Source organism: Enoplosus armatus, chromosome 13 (assembly GCF_043641665.1).
Source record: "Enoplosus armatus isolate fEnoArm2 chromosome 13, fEnoArm2.hap1, whole genome shotgun sequence".
Classification (NCBI taxonomy): domain Eukaryota; kingdom Metazoa; phylum Chordata; class Actinopteri; order Centrarchiformes; family Enoplosidae; genus Enoplosus; species Enoplosus armatus.
Window position 1 is genome coordinate 20686963 of NC_092192.1, and position 14795 is coordinate 20701757.

General features: G+C 38.7%; 2 protein-coding genes and 1 long non-coding RNA gene across 4 annotated transcripts in view; 1 reads left to right on the forward strand and 2 right to left on the reverse strand.

The window, feature by feature from the left end:
• Positions 1-5488, reverse strand: part of cxadr (CXADR Ig-like cell adhesion molecule) — a 35131-nt gene extending 29643 nt beyond the window's left edge. Inside the window, exon 1 of the mRNA XM_070917257.1 lies at positions 5389-5488. Within this exon, the coding sequence (XP_070773358.1) occupies positions 5389-5440 (52 nt within the window). The 5' untranslated portion in view covers positions 5441-5488. The remainder of the gene's footprint in view (positions 1-5388) is intronic.
• A 779-nt stretch (positions 5489-6267) lies between these two features.
• Positions 6268-7659, forward strand: LOC139295838 (uncharacterized). Its single transcript, XR_011598430.1, has 3 exons — positions 6268-6370; positions 6855-7030; positions 7210-7659. It is a non-coding gene; the product is annotated as an uncharacterized lncRNA (long non-coding RNA).
• Positions 7660-8698: 1039 nt separating this feature from the next.
• btg3 (B-cell translocation gene 3) lies at positions 8699-11580 on the reverse strand. Of its 2 annotated transcripts, none has more exons than XM_070917577.1 (5): positions 11557-11580; positions 10459-10665; positions 10167-10304; positions 9542-9734; positions 8699-9248 (listed from the first exon to the last, which is right to left on the reverse strand). In XM_070917577.1, exons 2-5 carry the CDS (start codon positions 10629-10631, stop codon positions 9045-9047), a joined length of 708 nt encoding a protein of 235 aa, XP_070773678.1. In that variant the 5' UTR covers positions 10632-10665; positions 11557-11580; the 3' UTR covers positions 8699-9044. The 2 variants fall into 2 exon arrangements, with proteins under 2 accessions (XP_070773678.1, XP_070773677.1); XM_070917576.1 differs by having other exon boundaries at positions 9542-9767.
• Between the last annotated feature and the right edge of the window lie 3215 nt (positions 11581-14795).

Below are 14795 nucleotides of genomic sequence, written 5' to 3' on the forward strand. Positions count from 1 at the left end.
TACAACAACGTAGAGCTAGTTGGTCCTAGTATTTTAGGGAAAAATGTAAGATCAATTTTAATTTAATTCGAAGATCACCCGGTTTTGCCGCTTAGCTTAAATACTGGTACTCGTATTTTCAAACAGTATGTTTCCCTTTTAACATTACCATTTATAGTTTAGTATAAGAACAAACTGAATCCAGGACTGGCTTCCACCAAGTGGGGAGCTACTACATGATGGATGTGCTAGTCGTGAACAGGGCTTTTTTGTAACATAACCTGCAAAACCACAAACTACTGTAGTTAGTTAATGATCTACTCCTTGGTTTTGGTCCTGCTCGGTTACTGCTGTAGATAGTTATGTTAAAGTAGATAGCCGGGCATGCTAACGTTGGCAGCTAGAGCAGACAAACATATAAGATTTCAATTTTTTTTTTAAAGAAAAAAAGACATAGCCTCCAAACTCTTAGAAACCAAATATGTCTCTAACTAGAGCCCCCACTTTGGTGTTTATGTTGAGAAATCCAAAGCTTGACAGGCCTGTCGTGCCTAGTTATGGTTGCTAATCACTATTCAAGGGAATGCCCAGTTTAGTGGATGGTCAATTGATCAGTAAAACGCTGTTCTCTCACCACATATTGATGCCTACTTATCAAGTGTCAAGTCTTGTTAAACTTGCAACCACAATGGTTTTCCTAAGTGTGACAAATATACACTACCGGTCAAAAGTTTGGGGTCACCCAGAAAATGTCATGTTTTCCATGAAAACTTTTTTAATTGAAAAGTATTTTTGCTTTTCGTCAAAAATAATGAAGTTTTGCCAATACATAGTGCAGTTACAACTAGGGCTTGGAATGCAATATTAATGCCTATTAACTAACAATATGTGCTCTCATTTATAAAATTCAGTAGCAAATTGTAATCAAAAAATACCAAATCATCATTAATCACTTAAATTAGTTATCAAGAGTTTCAGTTTCTCAAAAGAAAGAATTTTCAGCTCTTCTGTTTTCACATCATTGTAAATTTAATACCTTTGGGTTTTAGACGATTGATCAGACAAAACGAGCAGACTGACTAAGCATGCAAGCTGACCAATACGTCATGGTCCCCTCGGTCCAACATACGCACTAAAGCATGACATTTACGAACTGATCAGCCAGTAATTAAGGCAAAACTGCTCCAGAGCTGAGAATATTGGACAATTCAGCACATGCCTCAGGGGAGCCTGGTGCTGTCAGTAGGTCAATACTATGGCCAAAGTGTTATAGAAGTTAGAAGACAATACAAACTTGAAATATCTGTAACATTGACTTTATGACCAAGGGGTTCAAGTATATTCTTGCCAATATATCCTACCACAAGAATGCTTTGGCAGCAACCCAGAAGGCAGTTTACCTCCTACCTGTGAAAAACGAATGAGCTCTGAATACAGAGTGGCTGCACAGCCATTAACAGGACTCAGAAACAAGCACTGCTATTAATCATTTTCGCTGATTCTCTAGCAGGCAGCAATTTGTCCATTCAGTAATTCAGACATGAAATGGAGGGAGAAAGGAGAGAAGAGGTAAGGTAATGTGGCGAGGTAAAGGCGGGATCAGCGTTTCACACTCCCACATAGGTGAACAGGAGTTGGCACGCGGCTTGTACCGCGCCGGCATGCTAAAATATTAACGTCTGGGGCTATGAATATTCATGCTCAGTCGTCCCCATCATCACATTGTGGAGGACAAAGCAGTGTCCTCAGACTGTAATCCGATTCTACATGTTCCTGCTTCATTTCCAAGGACGGGGGCTCCAGGCAGAGCGGGTGGCTGCTTGGTTGGAGGTGACACTGTGGCTGCAACATGTGGCAAGTAGTGGCATTGGTCATGACAAGTGAATGTGACCTCAGGTCATTACGGTCTGTGTGGGGTTGTAACTAGGGCTGCAACTAACGATTATTTTCATGATTAATCAACTAATCTTTTAGTCTATAAAATGTGAAAAAAGTGTGAAAAATGCTCATCACAATTTCCCAAAGTGACGTCCCAACAGTCCAAAGACTCATTCATTTACTATCATAAATGACAAAAAAAGCAGCAAATCCTCACATTTAAGAAGCTGGAAGCAGCAAATGTTTGACATTTTTGCTTGAAAAATGACTGAAACGATCGATTATCAAAAGAGTTAGTGATTAATTTTCTTTCAATCAATTAATCGATTAATCGTTGCAGCTCTAGTTGTAATTATTTCTTCACAAGCCCCAATGCAAGTAAGGGTTGTATGAAGATATTCAATACAACTGCTACAGCTATTGTGCAAAATAGCAGGACCTAATACATACATGCAAGTAAGGGGGAGGGTAGCTTTCTAGAGCAACCGGAGCACACACATACACACACAAGTACACTCCCTGGATCTGCGTTTCTGTTTTCAAAAAGGTAACCAAGCAACCAGTCCCTGGCCTGGGCCTTTGCTTGTCGCCTTATCAGGTAACTGTGGTCTGCACATGCTCACAGGTTCACCAGGTTTCTGTTTAACTTAGGTCAGTGACTTCACTCTTGACCCAAACAGCCAGGAGTGGAGGGAGCACCAGGGCAGGTCCTGCAGCACTGTAGCAGGGAAAATTACCTTTCAGGTCCTATGCAAGGACCCCAACATGTATAGAGTACAGAGTGCCGTATGGAAATCTAGAGGTGTCTATTAATAAAAGGGAAGAAGTGGACCGACATGCCGGACAGGGCTAACTACAGTGTCTTATGATTGACAAACACAGTCTTTCTTGGAGAAGTTCTATGATGATAGATATAAGAAACCGATTAGTTGGCACCAGCGAGCTTATTGCCTTATTCTATAACATTTTCCATTCAAATAAACTCGTTGAAAATTTTGTCAGCCTTTGCATGGAGCAGTCTTGAGTATGTGTGTGACAGCATCGGATGTCATTGTTAAGAGTTACAGCCAACTCCACAGCAGTTGGTCTCCGATAACATTGTCATATCAAAAAAACATCACAAGGAATTGAAAAAGGGGGCCCCGACAAAGAAGCATTTTCACAAATACACTGTGTACAAACATTCCCAGAATCCCAGTCTTCTCCTTTTCCTTTCATCAAATTCTTTGACTAACTTGACTTTTAACAATAGGAAATTAATCGAGAACATGTTTACTCTAAGGTCTATTTTTCCAGCACTGAAGACTGTGTGTACTTGGATTCCCACAATCAGCTAACCTATAGCCTTGGGGAACATTGCCACAAAACAAATATTTGATTATTTATCTAATGATGACATCTCACATGATTTCACGATAACTTGGAAAAACTATCTCCTAACTGATAATGAATGACAGCTCAACACAACAAAAAGATGACCCAAGATGATCCTCAACATTGACCACAATTTCAAGGATTGCAGATCTCCCTTTTACAATTTTATTTCTTTTGTCAACATTTTCATACTCCATGCAGTGCCTCGTGGACAAGTAGAGCAAAAAAAATGGAGCAGAAAAACCCTACTTGTTATTTAGCCATTTAAGAGAGGTTAGCACATAACTGTATATTTCTACTATGTTAAAAGAATGCTACAAGTCTGGCAGATACTGTTCTTGCCTGCTGATGTGGAACAGCGCCCAAATGACGAGGTCATGATGCCATTAAGATGGTAATGAGGCCAAACTAGTGGACACAACAATGTGAATCATGAAACAAAAGAAGGCTAAACAACACACTATATAAACCTTATATTACACTCAGTGCCCCAGCTTGTACATAGAGAGATGTGCTGGATGATCCTAAACAAAGCACTTCTTCATTACATGCGGTTTCTCACTAATCAGCACACTGGAATGCCATTGGCCCGAGCAAAGGCTCTGTGGCTTCCCATCAAAATCTCAGAAACTATTTCAATAACTGCCACGGCATGTCACTGATTGAAGCCAAAAAACGATCCTGTAGCAAAAGTTTCACATTATTGTCTGGTGTGGGAGGAGCGATCTGCTGGTTTCAGTGCAAATTCCAGGGAACTTAACAGCCACGCCCATACCATAAAACTAAATCACACATTTACTACAATTAACAAAACAACAATTATCATGTAGTTTGGATGAATAGATGATTCATGTTAGCAATGTTTCTACATTCAGTGCCCTGATGACAGAACAAACCACAAGTTTTGAAAATAACAAACTTATACATATAAGAAATCAAGACCACATTATTATTGACCGAAGCTTTGAAGAAAAAAAGATACCAAAAAGTAAACTCGTAGTGCCCAAACTAGAATTAAGATATAACTTGACTCAATGTCCTTTAAGGAGCTCCCAGCCAAATATAGAATATCTCGATTTCACCTTTAAATCATTGACAATCAGTTGGCACAACTAAGGAAGGTTTAAAACTAACTATTCTGATCAAACATTTTCATAGCCCACACGGTTATCTACCCAAACAACACACCCCACCTTCGGTGAGGCTCACTAGGACTAAACCTTCATCAAATGAGGGTACTGACATTGAAACATCTAAATTAAGTAAATGACACCAACATAAACAAAGCTGTCAACAGGAGCAAACATGTGGTGAAGTTAAATGTGATATAGCCTGGGATGGATTTGGGGGGGGGGGGCGGCACGCTGGCAGATGGTAGACAAAAAAGGCAGCACTTTGAAGTCCTGTAGCCACAGGTTTAAAATCGGATCAAGCTATTGTGTTAACCACCAGACATCACACGGACATACCCAGATGTCTGGCACCGGGAGAGGTCCTTAAAAATCATCTAATTTCTGTGGGAAATTTCACACAAAACACAATGCTATACATTTAAATAACCATTCATTCCGAGTATACAAATTCCCCTCAAGACAGCCGCCTAGCTAGTGTGGTTTAACTACCCGATAATGTAAACCAAACCACTGTATAAAAATGCATTAATTAACGTCGGCAAACTTGTATGTCTTATCTGTTGACCTTTCTTTTTATTTCCCCTTCTGTCCTGACCGAGTCTGAAAGAAACCCCCACATTAGTATATAGTTATTATTTTACAAATATCCTACCTTAATTGTAACCATTTAACATTACATTTAAATTCGGTTTAGCCGGACGCTTGCTCTGGTGTGCTAGCTAACTGAACTGACCTTAGGTCGGAGTTACTCCCTGTTGGGCAATTTCTTTAAAAGTGTAATCAGATGTGGTTTGGTCAACCACTGAGCACATTAAATGTTAATCATATTAACTTGACGTAATGAAAACACAACCTAAAGTTATCAGCATAATATTTAACTTGTCGAAAAAGGCACGTTTCCATGTTAACGCCAGCGGCTAACGTTGTTGTACACGGCTGACCAGAGACGGTGCCCGCTGCCGTTTTAGTGAAAAATTCATTACATTCAAAGTAGCTCAGCGGCAGTTGGCGTCAGAAAACTTACCAGCAAAGAGGCTCAACAGTACACAGCAGAACCGGGCTATCGAGTGCTCCATTCCTGTTCCAGCTATTCCGCGACTTCTCCAGTGAAACTTGGTCGGAGAACTTGTGCTGAATTCGAGTGAAAAGCGGCAGCCCAGCTCGACCGAAGCATCCAAACTCCACTCCTCCTCCTCCTCCGCCGCCGCGCTCTGCAGGTGCACAGCGGAGCGCGCCGCAGGGTGTCACGTGACAGGCGGTTGCCCCAAACACGAGCCGGTGCTGCCCTCTGCCGGTATGAACCAGGAGCTTTCCCAGCATGTATTGATGGAGAACGGGCGCCCGTTTTGCCTCCTTTCACGAAGAAAACAATTTGTATAACTTTCTGGGTGGCTTTCCCTACCGCCCTAGGGGCAAACAGCCCCCCCTACAGGCTTATGCATGTACTTGGACTTTCATCAATATATTAGTCTTACAAATACATGTTAAACGTATATGGGCGATTCCGCCAAAAGAGTGACATTTCCGTCCCCAGCATATTATTGTATATTAAATGTATAAACACAAGTAATAATATAATACAAATTATATACAAAACACCGTACACATGAATCATTGTAGAAATTACAGATATATATTTTTTAAATATTTTTTAAATATTTTAAAAAGGCATCCAAAACACTGATACATAGCATTTCTTGCCTGTCCCCACAGCCAAACGCTACACTTTACCACAATGCATCATGAACAAAATCCTTCCAAAATCTATTTTTTTTTGCATTTAAGTGTGACTCCATATTCTATCTACACTTGTAAAACAAAAGTTTTACAAAAACGTCATTATATTTTGGTTAAAATTCACATTTTAGTGCTGTCCCCAGGTTTTCACTCATTGCTGTTACCCAAACACATTCCCGCCTCTGAAAATTTTGGAATATTCCACCAGTGACATTTTCTGCAGGAAGTGACATCATTTGGGTCTTCTGCAAGTCATGGGGAGACCAAAAGTAAGTTATCTCATTTATTTTTCCTTAAATTTAATGATATATTAGCTGTGTCAGAGACGGTCAATCTAAAAACTCAGTCCTGTTACCTCAATTATCTCTAAGACGATATTTGTTGATATCAAAAGTAAAATATTCAGTTAAATCTTAAGAATGTGCTCCATGTGCTCAAGCTACTAGCATAGATGCTAAGTGGCTAGATTTCACACAATTGCTAATTTTATGCTAAAAACTCATTGCTGTTACCCTCATTGCTGTTACTCAAATAAAGAGTAACAGCACTGAGTTGGCGGTAACAGCAATGAGTAGGCTAGTGCCCTCTGATGCCCTTTTATATTAATTAAAAGAATACAATGAATGAATGAATGTAAATAATATAATGAATGAATGAATATTAATTAGTTTACATGATTGCATACATTTTAAATGAAATAGGCTAACTAAAGTTGCTGTCATCTGAGATCAGTTTTGTGAATCATAATTACAGGGACCATTGAGTAAAAGTAGGGGTTTAACAGGTTTTTCTGGCCAGCCCGAGATGATATTCTGTGGTACCTGTTCGATGATATTGTGTCCGTCATCAAACCCCCTAAACCAGTCACATCACGTCATGTGGAAATTGACAAAGAAATCTGGGGAAAGCTACAGAAAGTCTTAGAAGAGGTCAGTTACTTGTTTTTTTTAAATCTATTAAAGTCATGATTGGTGTAAAACTGGGGATAATGAATATATTTTGTAGAAGGTGTAGAATATTTTCAAATTTATTGGAAATGATGGTCAATGCATAGATCCAAGAACGTAACATCTTAACTTTTTGTCTGTGTCCATTTTATCTTATTCAGATGTAAAGAACCAATACTGTGGATCCGTGACATGCTAAAGGGAGAGAAGCAAGACAAACCGACAAACCACTACAGTACATCACTCTTTCTCGTCTTTCACTGTGTCATACACAAAGGCACAAAGCCAGTACGTTTACACACACACACAGAATTCAGATCTCTCATTCAAACCTGATGTCTCACATAGTTTGCAGTTGGTGGGCCTTTCCTTTTTTACTCCCATTATACTACCTCTAACAGTTTTTTGAAATGTTGATGTATTTTAATAATTTTGTATATGTTCTGTCTTTTAATCTTACCAATACTAGCAACAATGTATTTTAATATGATGTTCTTCATGTAGCTCAGTAGTGCAATGGGTTTGACACAATAAACAGATCACACACACTCACATAACGCACTCACATACTCATTCCTGTTACCGATTTTCATTCCTGTTACCAAATGTTTTTTTCTGATTATTCAATTGTTTCTTCAAAAATAAAGAAAATAAACTGTATTTTTACATTTATATTGGTTCCAACAGTTGTCTGATTGCTTAATGAAATACATGCTCAATCTTTGGATTAAATTTGTTTTTTTTATGTCCTATAAAGGAAAAGGTTTGATTTGCATTCTTAGAGAAATACAACTCTGGTCAAAATATAGTAATTTTTTTGTCATAAATATTAGTATTTTCATCATGTAACCAACCATTTCTTCTACATTAACTCTTTTTCTAATGGAAAAAAATGTATGTGGTTGATATTCTTTTAAACATGGTTTTAAAATGGCATTTGAGTTTTGGTAACAGCAGAGAAAAAAATGCAATGATAATAAACTTTCGAAAGTTGCAATAAATTAAATAAAGTAGCCTGAGATTGACCAGTACTCATTTTGAATGAGTAAATGTGTATATTACTAAATTCTATATTGAAATGGAATGAAAAATGAAGTTTAATTTTGAAGAGTTACAACGAGCAAATTGCACTCTTTTGGCGGAATGACCCATATATCAAGCTACATTTCCAAAACTGTGGACATATATCCAGCTCACATATTACCCAGTGATGCCTGTGGTGGACTGATATGACATTTAAATGAATAGGCTACTGTTAATTTGCTGCCCAGGTGAGAGAACCATGAAAACACCTTAGAGGGCTGTAGCCCGGACTAACATTGTTGGTGTTCTTTTGGCAGCGTAGTCAGGCAAACATAGCCAGTCTTGACCATACGGGTAGGAATACAAACGTTAGCTCCCTGCTTATTTGTTGTTTGAATATTTCAATGCCGCAGATGAAGGTTAGAGGACTCCTTAAACCAGTTTGATTCCAGCCAGGGACCTTTGTTGCAGGTTATACTTATAAATAATAAAGCAATAAAAAGCAAATGCCAAATAGACAAACGCAGCAAGAAAAAAGAAAAAAAAAAAAGACTTAATCCACAACACTTGGAGGATCCTTTAGTAAACACCAAAACAAATAACAAAAGAATAAATACTGTATCATGATGCTTGGAAATTGTGTTTAATAAAACTCCATAAATTTGAGCCTATACAATGACAATTCTACACTATGAATAAATAAAACATTTTATCACAGAGGACAGTAGGTGGCATACATGAATGTCTCCCATTGTAAAAATACAGTACTTCAAGACTACATGTGTAGTATTCCAAATTTCAATATCTAATTTAATACAAGTGATTTATTTAAACTATAACAAATGGTCTAAAGTGCAAAAAAGACTTTGTCAAAAACAATCAATATGTAAGCTATAAAAATTCATGTTTAAAAAAAACATTGGTCAATCATCTTAAAGTTGTCGTCCAGTGTGAACAAGAAGCACCATGATTCCTAACTGTAACAATGTGCCAGGTTTTGGTTTGTGTCCCAGTATCCAGGCCCTCCTCTATAGCCAGGAGGGACCCACAGATTATGCCTCAAAGTGTGGGGGGCTCCGCTGCGAGGCCTGAAGCTGTAGTGAGACCGTGGAAATACGTGACCTTTGCCTTGTACCATCTTCTTAGGATGCCATGAAGGAGCAGATGGATTCATCGCCTTAAAAAAAGGAAACAAATCGATTAAAGCTGCCATCATTGCAACACAAACAATCCCAGTCCATGGCCCCTTGAAGCGTTTGACTTCCAAATTACAGGAAAAAACAAATCATTACAGAGGAGGAAGAAGAATTTCATTTGAACATAACCATAACTACTCGCAACTAGTGGGTATCAAAAGCAACTTTACAGATCACTAAAGCCTGGTTATTATGGAATAATTTTCCATTCTTTCCAGACATGCAGGGGATGTTTAGGATGTCATAGGAATTATAAAAGTGCATTATGCAATACCTGGTAAGCACAGCGGCTGCTGGGGATAGTGAGGGGGGAAGTGCGCATGCTCTCCTCATCGGAGGAAGAACCTGAGTGGTAGTCTGACGTCACCCTCTCCAAAGCACTGGTCACCTTCTTTGCAACATCTTTGTCCTCCTCATAATCGTTCGAGAAGCTGGCCACTGAGAAGAAAGGGTTTTGCTCTCCATATCTAACAATGAGAATAGAGGGAAAGGTCTCGTCTCTAGTAGGATAAACACACATAAAAGGAAATCTGTTTCAAACAGAACAATTCTTGAATAGATGAGTTGGGATACTGACTAAAGTTTTTTTAAATAATTGTTTTTTTATTGTATTTTACTTAAGCCAAACGTACAGAGCTGGAACAACACATTTAAAAAAAAAAATACAGAAATCACAAATATTATATAGCTGCATGTGGCAATTAGTGGGGTGTTGTTCTGTTCATATTCTATTCTATTCCACTCCACATGGGTATCAGTGGCTGCAGATGAAATATTATTAACCACACTTACAATGAGTCTTTGAAATATTTACACTATTAAAGTGGTCCAGTTTTAAATGCTAAAATGAATGTGAATTTTGTCTGAGCTATTCGCACCAAATTCACTCAAAGCCTCACCTGCAACAGACCTCCCCAGGGTCTACCCACAATGTGAGTTCACGTGGGAGTCCCAGGTCACTGTACTGAAGCCCGCTCTCCTGGCAGGCCCGAAGGAGCTCTGGATCCTGCCTGTGAAACCTGTTCACTCGGATGCACCTGCAGAGCGCACAGAACTGATTTCAGTCATAACGGTGTCTGTACACATCAATGGAAAGACATTAATAAAAGAAGGTTGTCTTGGATATCATGTTATGGAAGGACAGTTCCACTCTACTAATAGCAGTTAGTAAAAATATCAAAAGAGCAGCACCTGTATGCCTGTCCTTTACTGGGGTTTTCAGGGTACCAGTGCCCCTTGAACTTCTCCTGCAGGGCGACAGCCAGCCTCTCAACAAACAGCTCGATCTTGTGCGATTCCAACTTCTCCCCCTTTTTCACAAGCCTCTTCAGGAAGAACACCACAGCTGCAATTTCTCTCCTCATATTTCATATATGTTTCATTACGCCCGGACAGCTTCTGTAAGTAAATTCACTTCAGTCAGATGAGCAGCAGTTCAGTCAAAGCTGTGACTAAGTGCTTGTGGCACTGAAAAATGTCAGGAGCATTTCTGTGGTTAAGATGGTAAGATGTTAGTTGATGAAAGCTTCAAACCCTACAAATTGCTTTGTGAGGCCAATGGTTAGAAGAATTTCACCTGACACCCCCCTGACTTAAGGTTTACCTGCTTCTGAAGGTCTTTTACTGGTTTGCTTGTCCGCTACACCCAGGCCATTACTACACAAAGCGTATACAGAGTGCATAAGAAAGAACCCACCAAGAGATCTTTTGTGATTATGGTAACTTTCTTCCAAATCCCTTTCATTAACGCGTGGCAACAACTGCTGTTTTAGATATTACCTTGTTTAAAATGATGAATGGATAACGCAGAGACAACAATACTTTTAAAGACAATTTCGCTTCGTTTTCGATCTGATCTGTTGACTTCAGTTAACGGTCTGGCGATTATTAATGTCCCAGAAAGGCGGGCTGTGACGCACAAGTTCCGGTTATCCACGCATCACCACACTGCACAACACGGGCTACTATACACAGCGTGCTAGCTAGTTGGGCTAACGATACGAACATGACATTACATAGTTAAATCGCGCCGAAATGCATTTTAAACTTACTTCCAACCTCGTAGGGAACACATACGCGTATTCCCATGAGAGAATATAACTCAATTAGCTAATGCGCTAACTTAAGTTAACACTAATAGCCTCATGTAGCTAACTATCACAGCAACTGTCATATGAATAGCGTTATAGTGGCAAAAGTTAGAAATTGTCATACTAAATTGCGATACATTGACATACCTTGACATTATGTATTATAGTGTGACACGAGGACATCAACAGCTCGACTTACCTTTCCTACTGGTCCCCTCCAGCGCGTGGGCATGAAATGAATGGAAATTTGGCCAACAGAAGAACCCTTGAAGGTTCGGTCATTAACCCCGCCCTTTGCAACACAATTCCCGCCCGCAGAAGAGCATTCATTGGTCGAGCATATGTCAGTCAATGAGTGAGTCATACTCATTACTGTGACTCATGGCGTCAGGCATGTGGCCACGCCTCTTTATAGGGGATAGAAATTTATAGATTCTATAGATGTGTATATATATATATATATGTATATACAGTTTTGACAGGTTTATATGTTAACACTTCCGTATTAAACTAGATGATGTCTGAGAATGATTTTGCGACCTTGTCTTAGGGGGTGTCACCATTCCGTGAAATTCAGTCATGTTGTTAATAGTGAAGTTTCTCAAAAAATCATGTCAAATGCCACTCAATCCTCATTACAACCACCAGGATCATTTGTGGTTCAACTTGTAAACGCTTCCTGTCCACAAGGGGGCACCCAACCTCCATCTACCACACTGTGCAACAGGCTCAGTCTCTAATGTGCAGCCCACCTATAAATCCAACAAGTCATCAACTGGGTAATAATCCGGTGAAATGCTGGACTCAACCAATGTCATGTTTTGCGTTGTGTATCAGTTCGATTCTTAAGTACGCATGGCTGTGTATAAGGCCAACATTTACAGTACATGTACAGTTTTAAATGTAAAAGTGAAAACCATGATGTGAACATGCGTGGTGCTAATCAGCCAATCATAAATGAACTGAAGAATGGGCGATTGTTCACAGTATTCAAGCTTTTGGTAAAAACATGTTGAAAAACACTTTCATTAAAAAAATTTTTTTTTAACATAAACTGTTGTAGCCGATTCTGAGCAGCTGCTGCTTCCCCACTTTTATTGGATTTTTGTTTTGAATTTATTTGTCAAGCACCCATGTTGGGAAGATTCACATTCCTTTAAAAATGTGAATATTAATAACCCCACGCAAGCCACTGATAACCACTTCCGTACCAACCAGGAAAACACCAATATATCACAGTATGTAGTAAAAAATAATTTCATTTTATTGAAATATTTTACAAAAAAATACAAACTGTCACTTAAGCACAAATCACACAGCCTGTGTAAAGACTATGAGCACACACAATAAATAGAATGTAAAACATCACACAAAACAAATGCAGCCTTGTTCAACATTTGAAAATAAATGAACGAAGAGTCAAGTCTAAAGGAAGGAGGCGGAAGTGTAACAGGTATACTTCTCCAGAAATCGATAATGAGACTGCCAAAACAGACAACCGAAACCAGGCTGCCTGAATTTTTTGCTGAGCAGAGGCATAGGCCCAGGCATGTTTCCACAGTATACATAACACACAGCATTCATAATTAAAACACATAAAAAAACAAAAAAACAGCTGAAGATTGAATGAAAATTTGCATTAAGGACCAGTAAACCGAATCCTCTCAAACACTCAAGCACACTGAATACAGTTACCCAAACAAAACCAAGATAAAAGTTTATAATGGAGCTAAAACCTTTAACTTTAGACCCTGAAAGGGGTCAAATACATTTAATCTCTTACAAAGAGAGAGCAAAAGAGATACACTGACAACGCTGAGTTTTTCTACACATCAATCTGATTATAATCATGTCTTTCCCCAGCTTATTATACTCGAGTAGCTGTGACCTCCTCCAAGGAAAAGTCACATAACCAATATTCTTTGAGATATTTTCTACATAATAAGGCTTTACTTGTTTTTATTTATTTGTCTCTTTCTTGCATAGCGTTCCTGAATAATAAACTAACCAAAACGGCTTCAAAACACTGACTGTTAATACCATCCCCTACGTCCTACTTTGTCTCCTTTTGTTCAAAAATCAGGGACCTCCAGAGGCACAATAGACTAAACTATCCTGTTTGTATTGCTGTGACATCGACTTCGCTCTCACACATCAACACAGGAGATAGGGCAACAAAAGTTAACACTGCACAAGAAAGAACAAATGAAAGAGATAAATAAAACAAAATCATAAAAAATACGCTGTGTGTACTTGTGAACTAATCATTTCCACCTCAACATCTTTAGAGTAAAAATCTATGGTCACAGAAGTAAATCGCTAAGCCACACATATCTGAAATCAGTTTGGTATTGCATCTTCCTCTGTTTATGGAATCTAAGTCAAATGTGTGCAGTTCACACGCGAAACAGAACAAATACAGACTTTGGTTTGGCAGCTGGATTTCTTTTTCAATAGCCATACATACGTATTGTGCTTCACAGCTATACAACAGACAGCTCTGTAACTAAATATCAAGTAAATCTCACCAGCAATCATCGAAGGTTGAATAAAAAAAAAACGAAATACCTATCACTTTGAGTGGGTATATTAAATTAAAGAGGATTTATTAACTGCTTGCCAACCAGCTGTTACATATTCATCACCCCCACAAACATAAAGCTGCACAGCTACTATAGCCTTGTTGACTTTCACACTCTGATTTGTGCTAGTTGCAGTGGTGCTTTAGGGTACTTTTGGGTGTTGACTTGCACTTGCCCATGCCATTTTCCAGGTTAGATCTTATTTCTAATATGTTAAAAATTGTTGAGTCACAATTCCTCAATCCTATATTACTTCTGGTATTTAAATGAAATGGATCAAAGCTTTGTCAGAATGTATAATTTCCCCAGCAGATGTAGCCCAAAAATGTAGCTCATTTATCTGATCGACAAAACTGCAGATATTTCAGAGGACCACAGTTAAACTAGACTCACAAGCTATCATGTCATATTAGGGCGGTCTGAAGGCAAAACTCATGTTTCAAGCAATTATATTGCCAGTGTGCCGCTGTAGGGAAAAGCTTCAACCTTCAACATTAAACCCAGTAATCAAACACTACTGCTGGCAGTGCCTGATGGTATGAATATGATCCAGCTAATTAGCATCAACTATTCGCCCAAGCCATGTTATAAAATACTGAAAGTCGCCACTTTCTACAGAGAACCATCAGATAACATATGGAGGAGTATTGAGCAGTATTTGAATATCCACCTCTGACATAATGAGAAGGGGGAAAAAAACGTAAAATATGTATCTACAGAAAATAAAAACAATAAAAACGTGTTTGACAGCAAACGAAACAAAAGAAAATAAACCAACAGCAATCGTTTATGTGAAGTTATGCAGACGCACTGTTTTTCAGTCTGTATTAAGGTAAATCTTAAAAGATATTCTTTT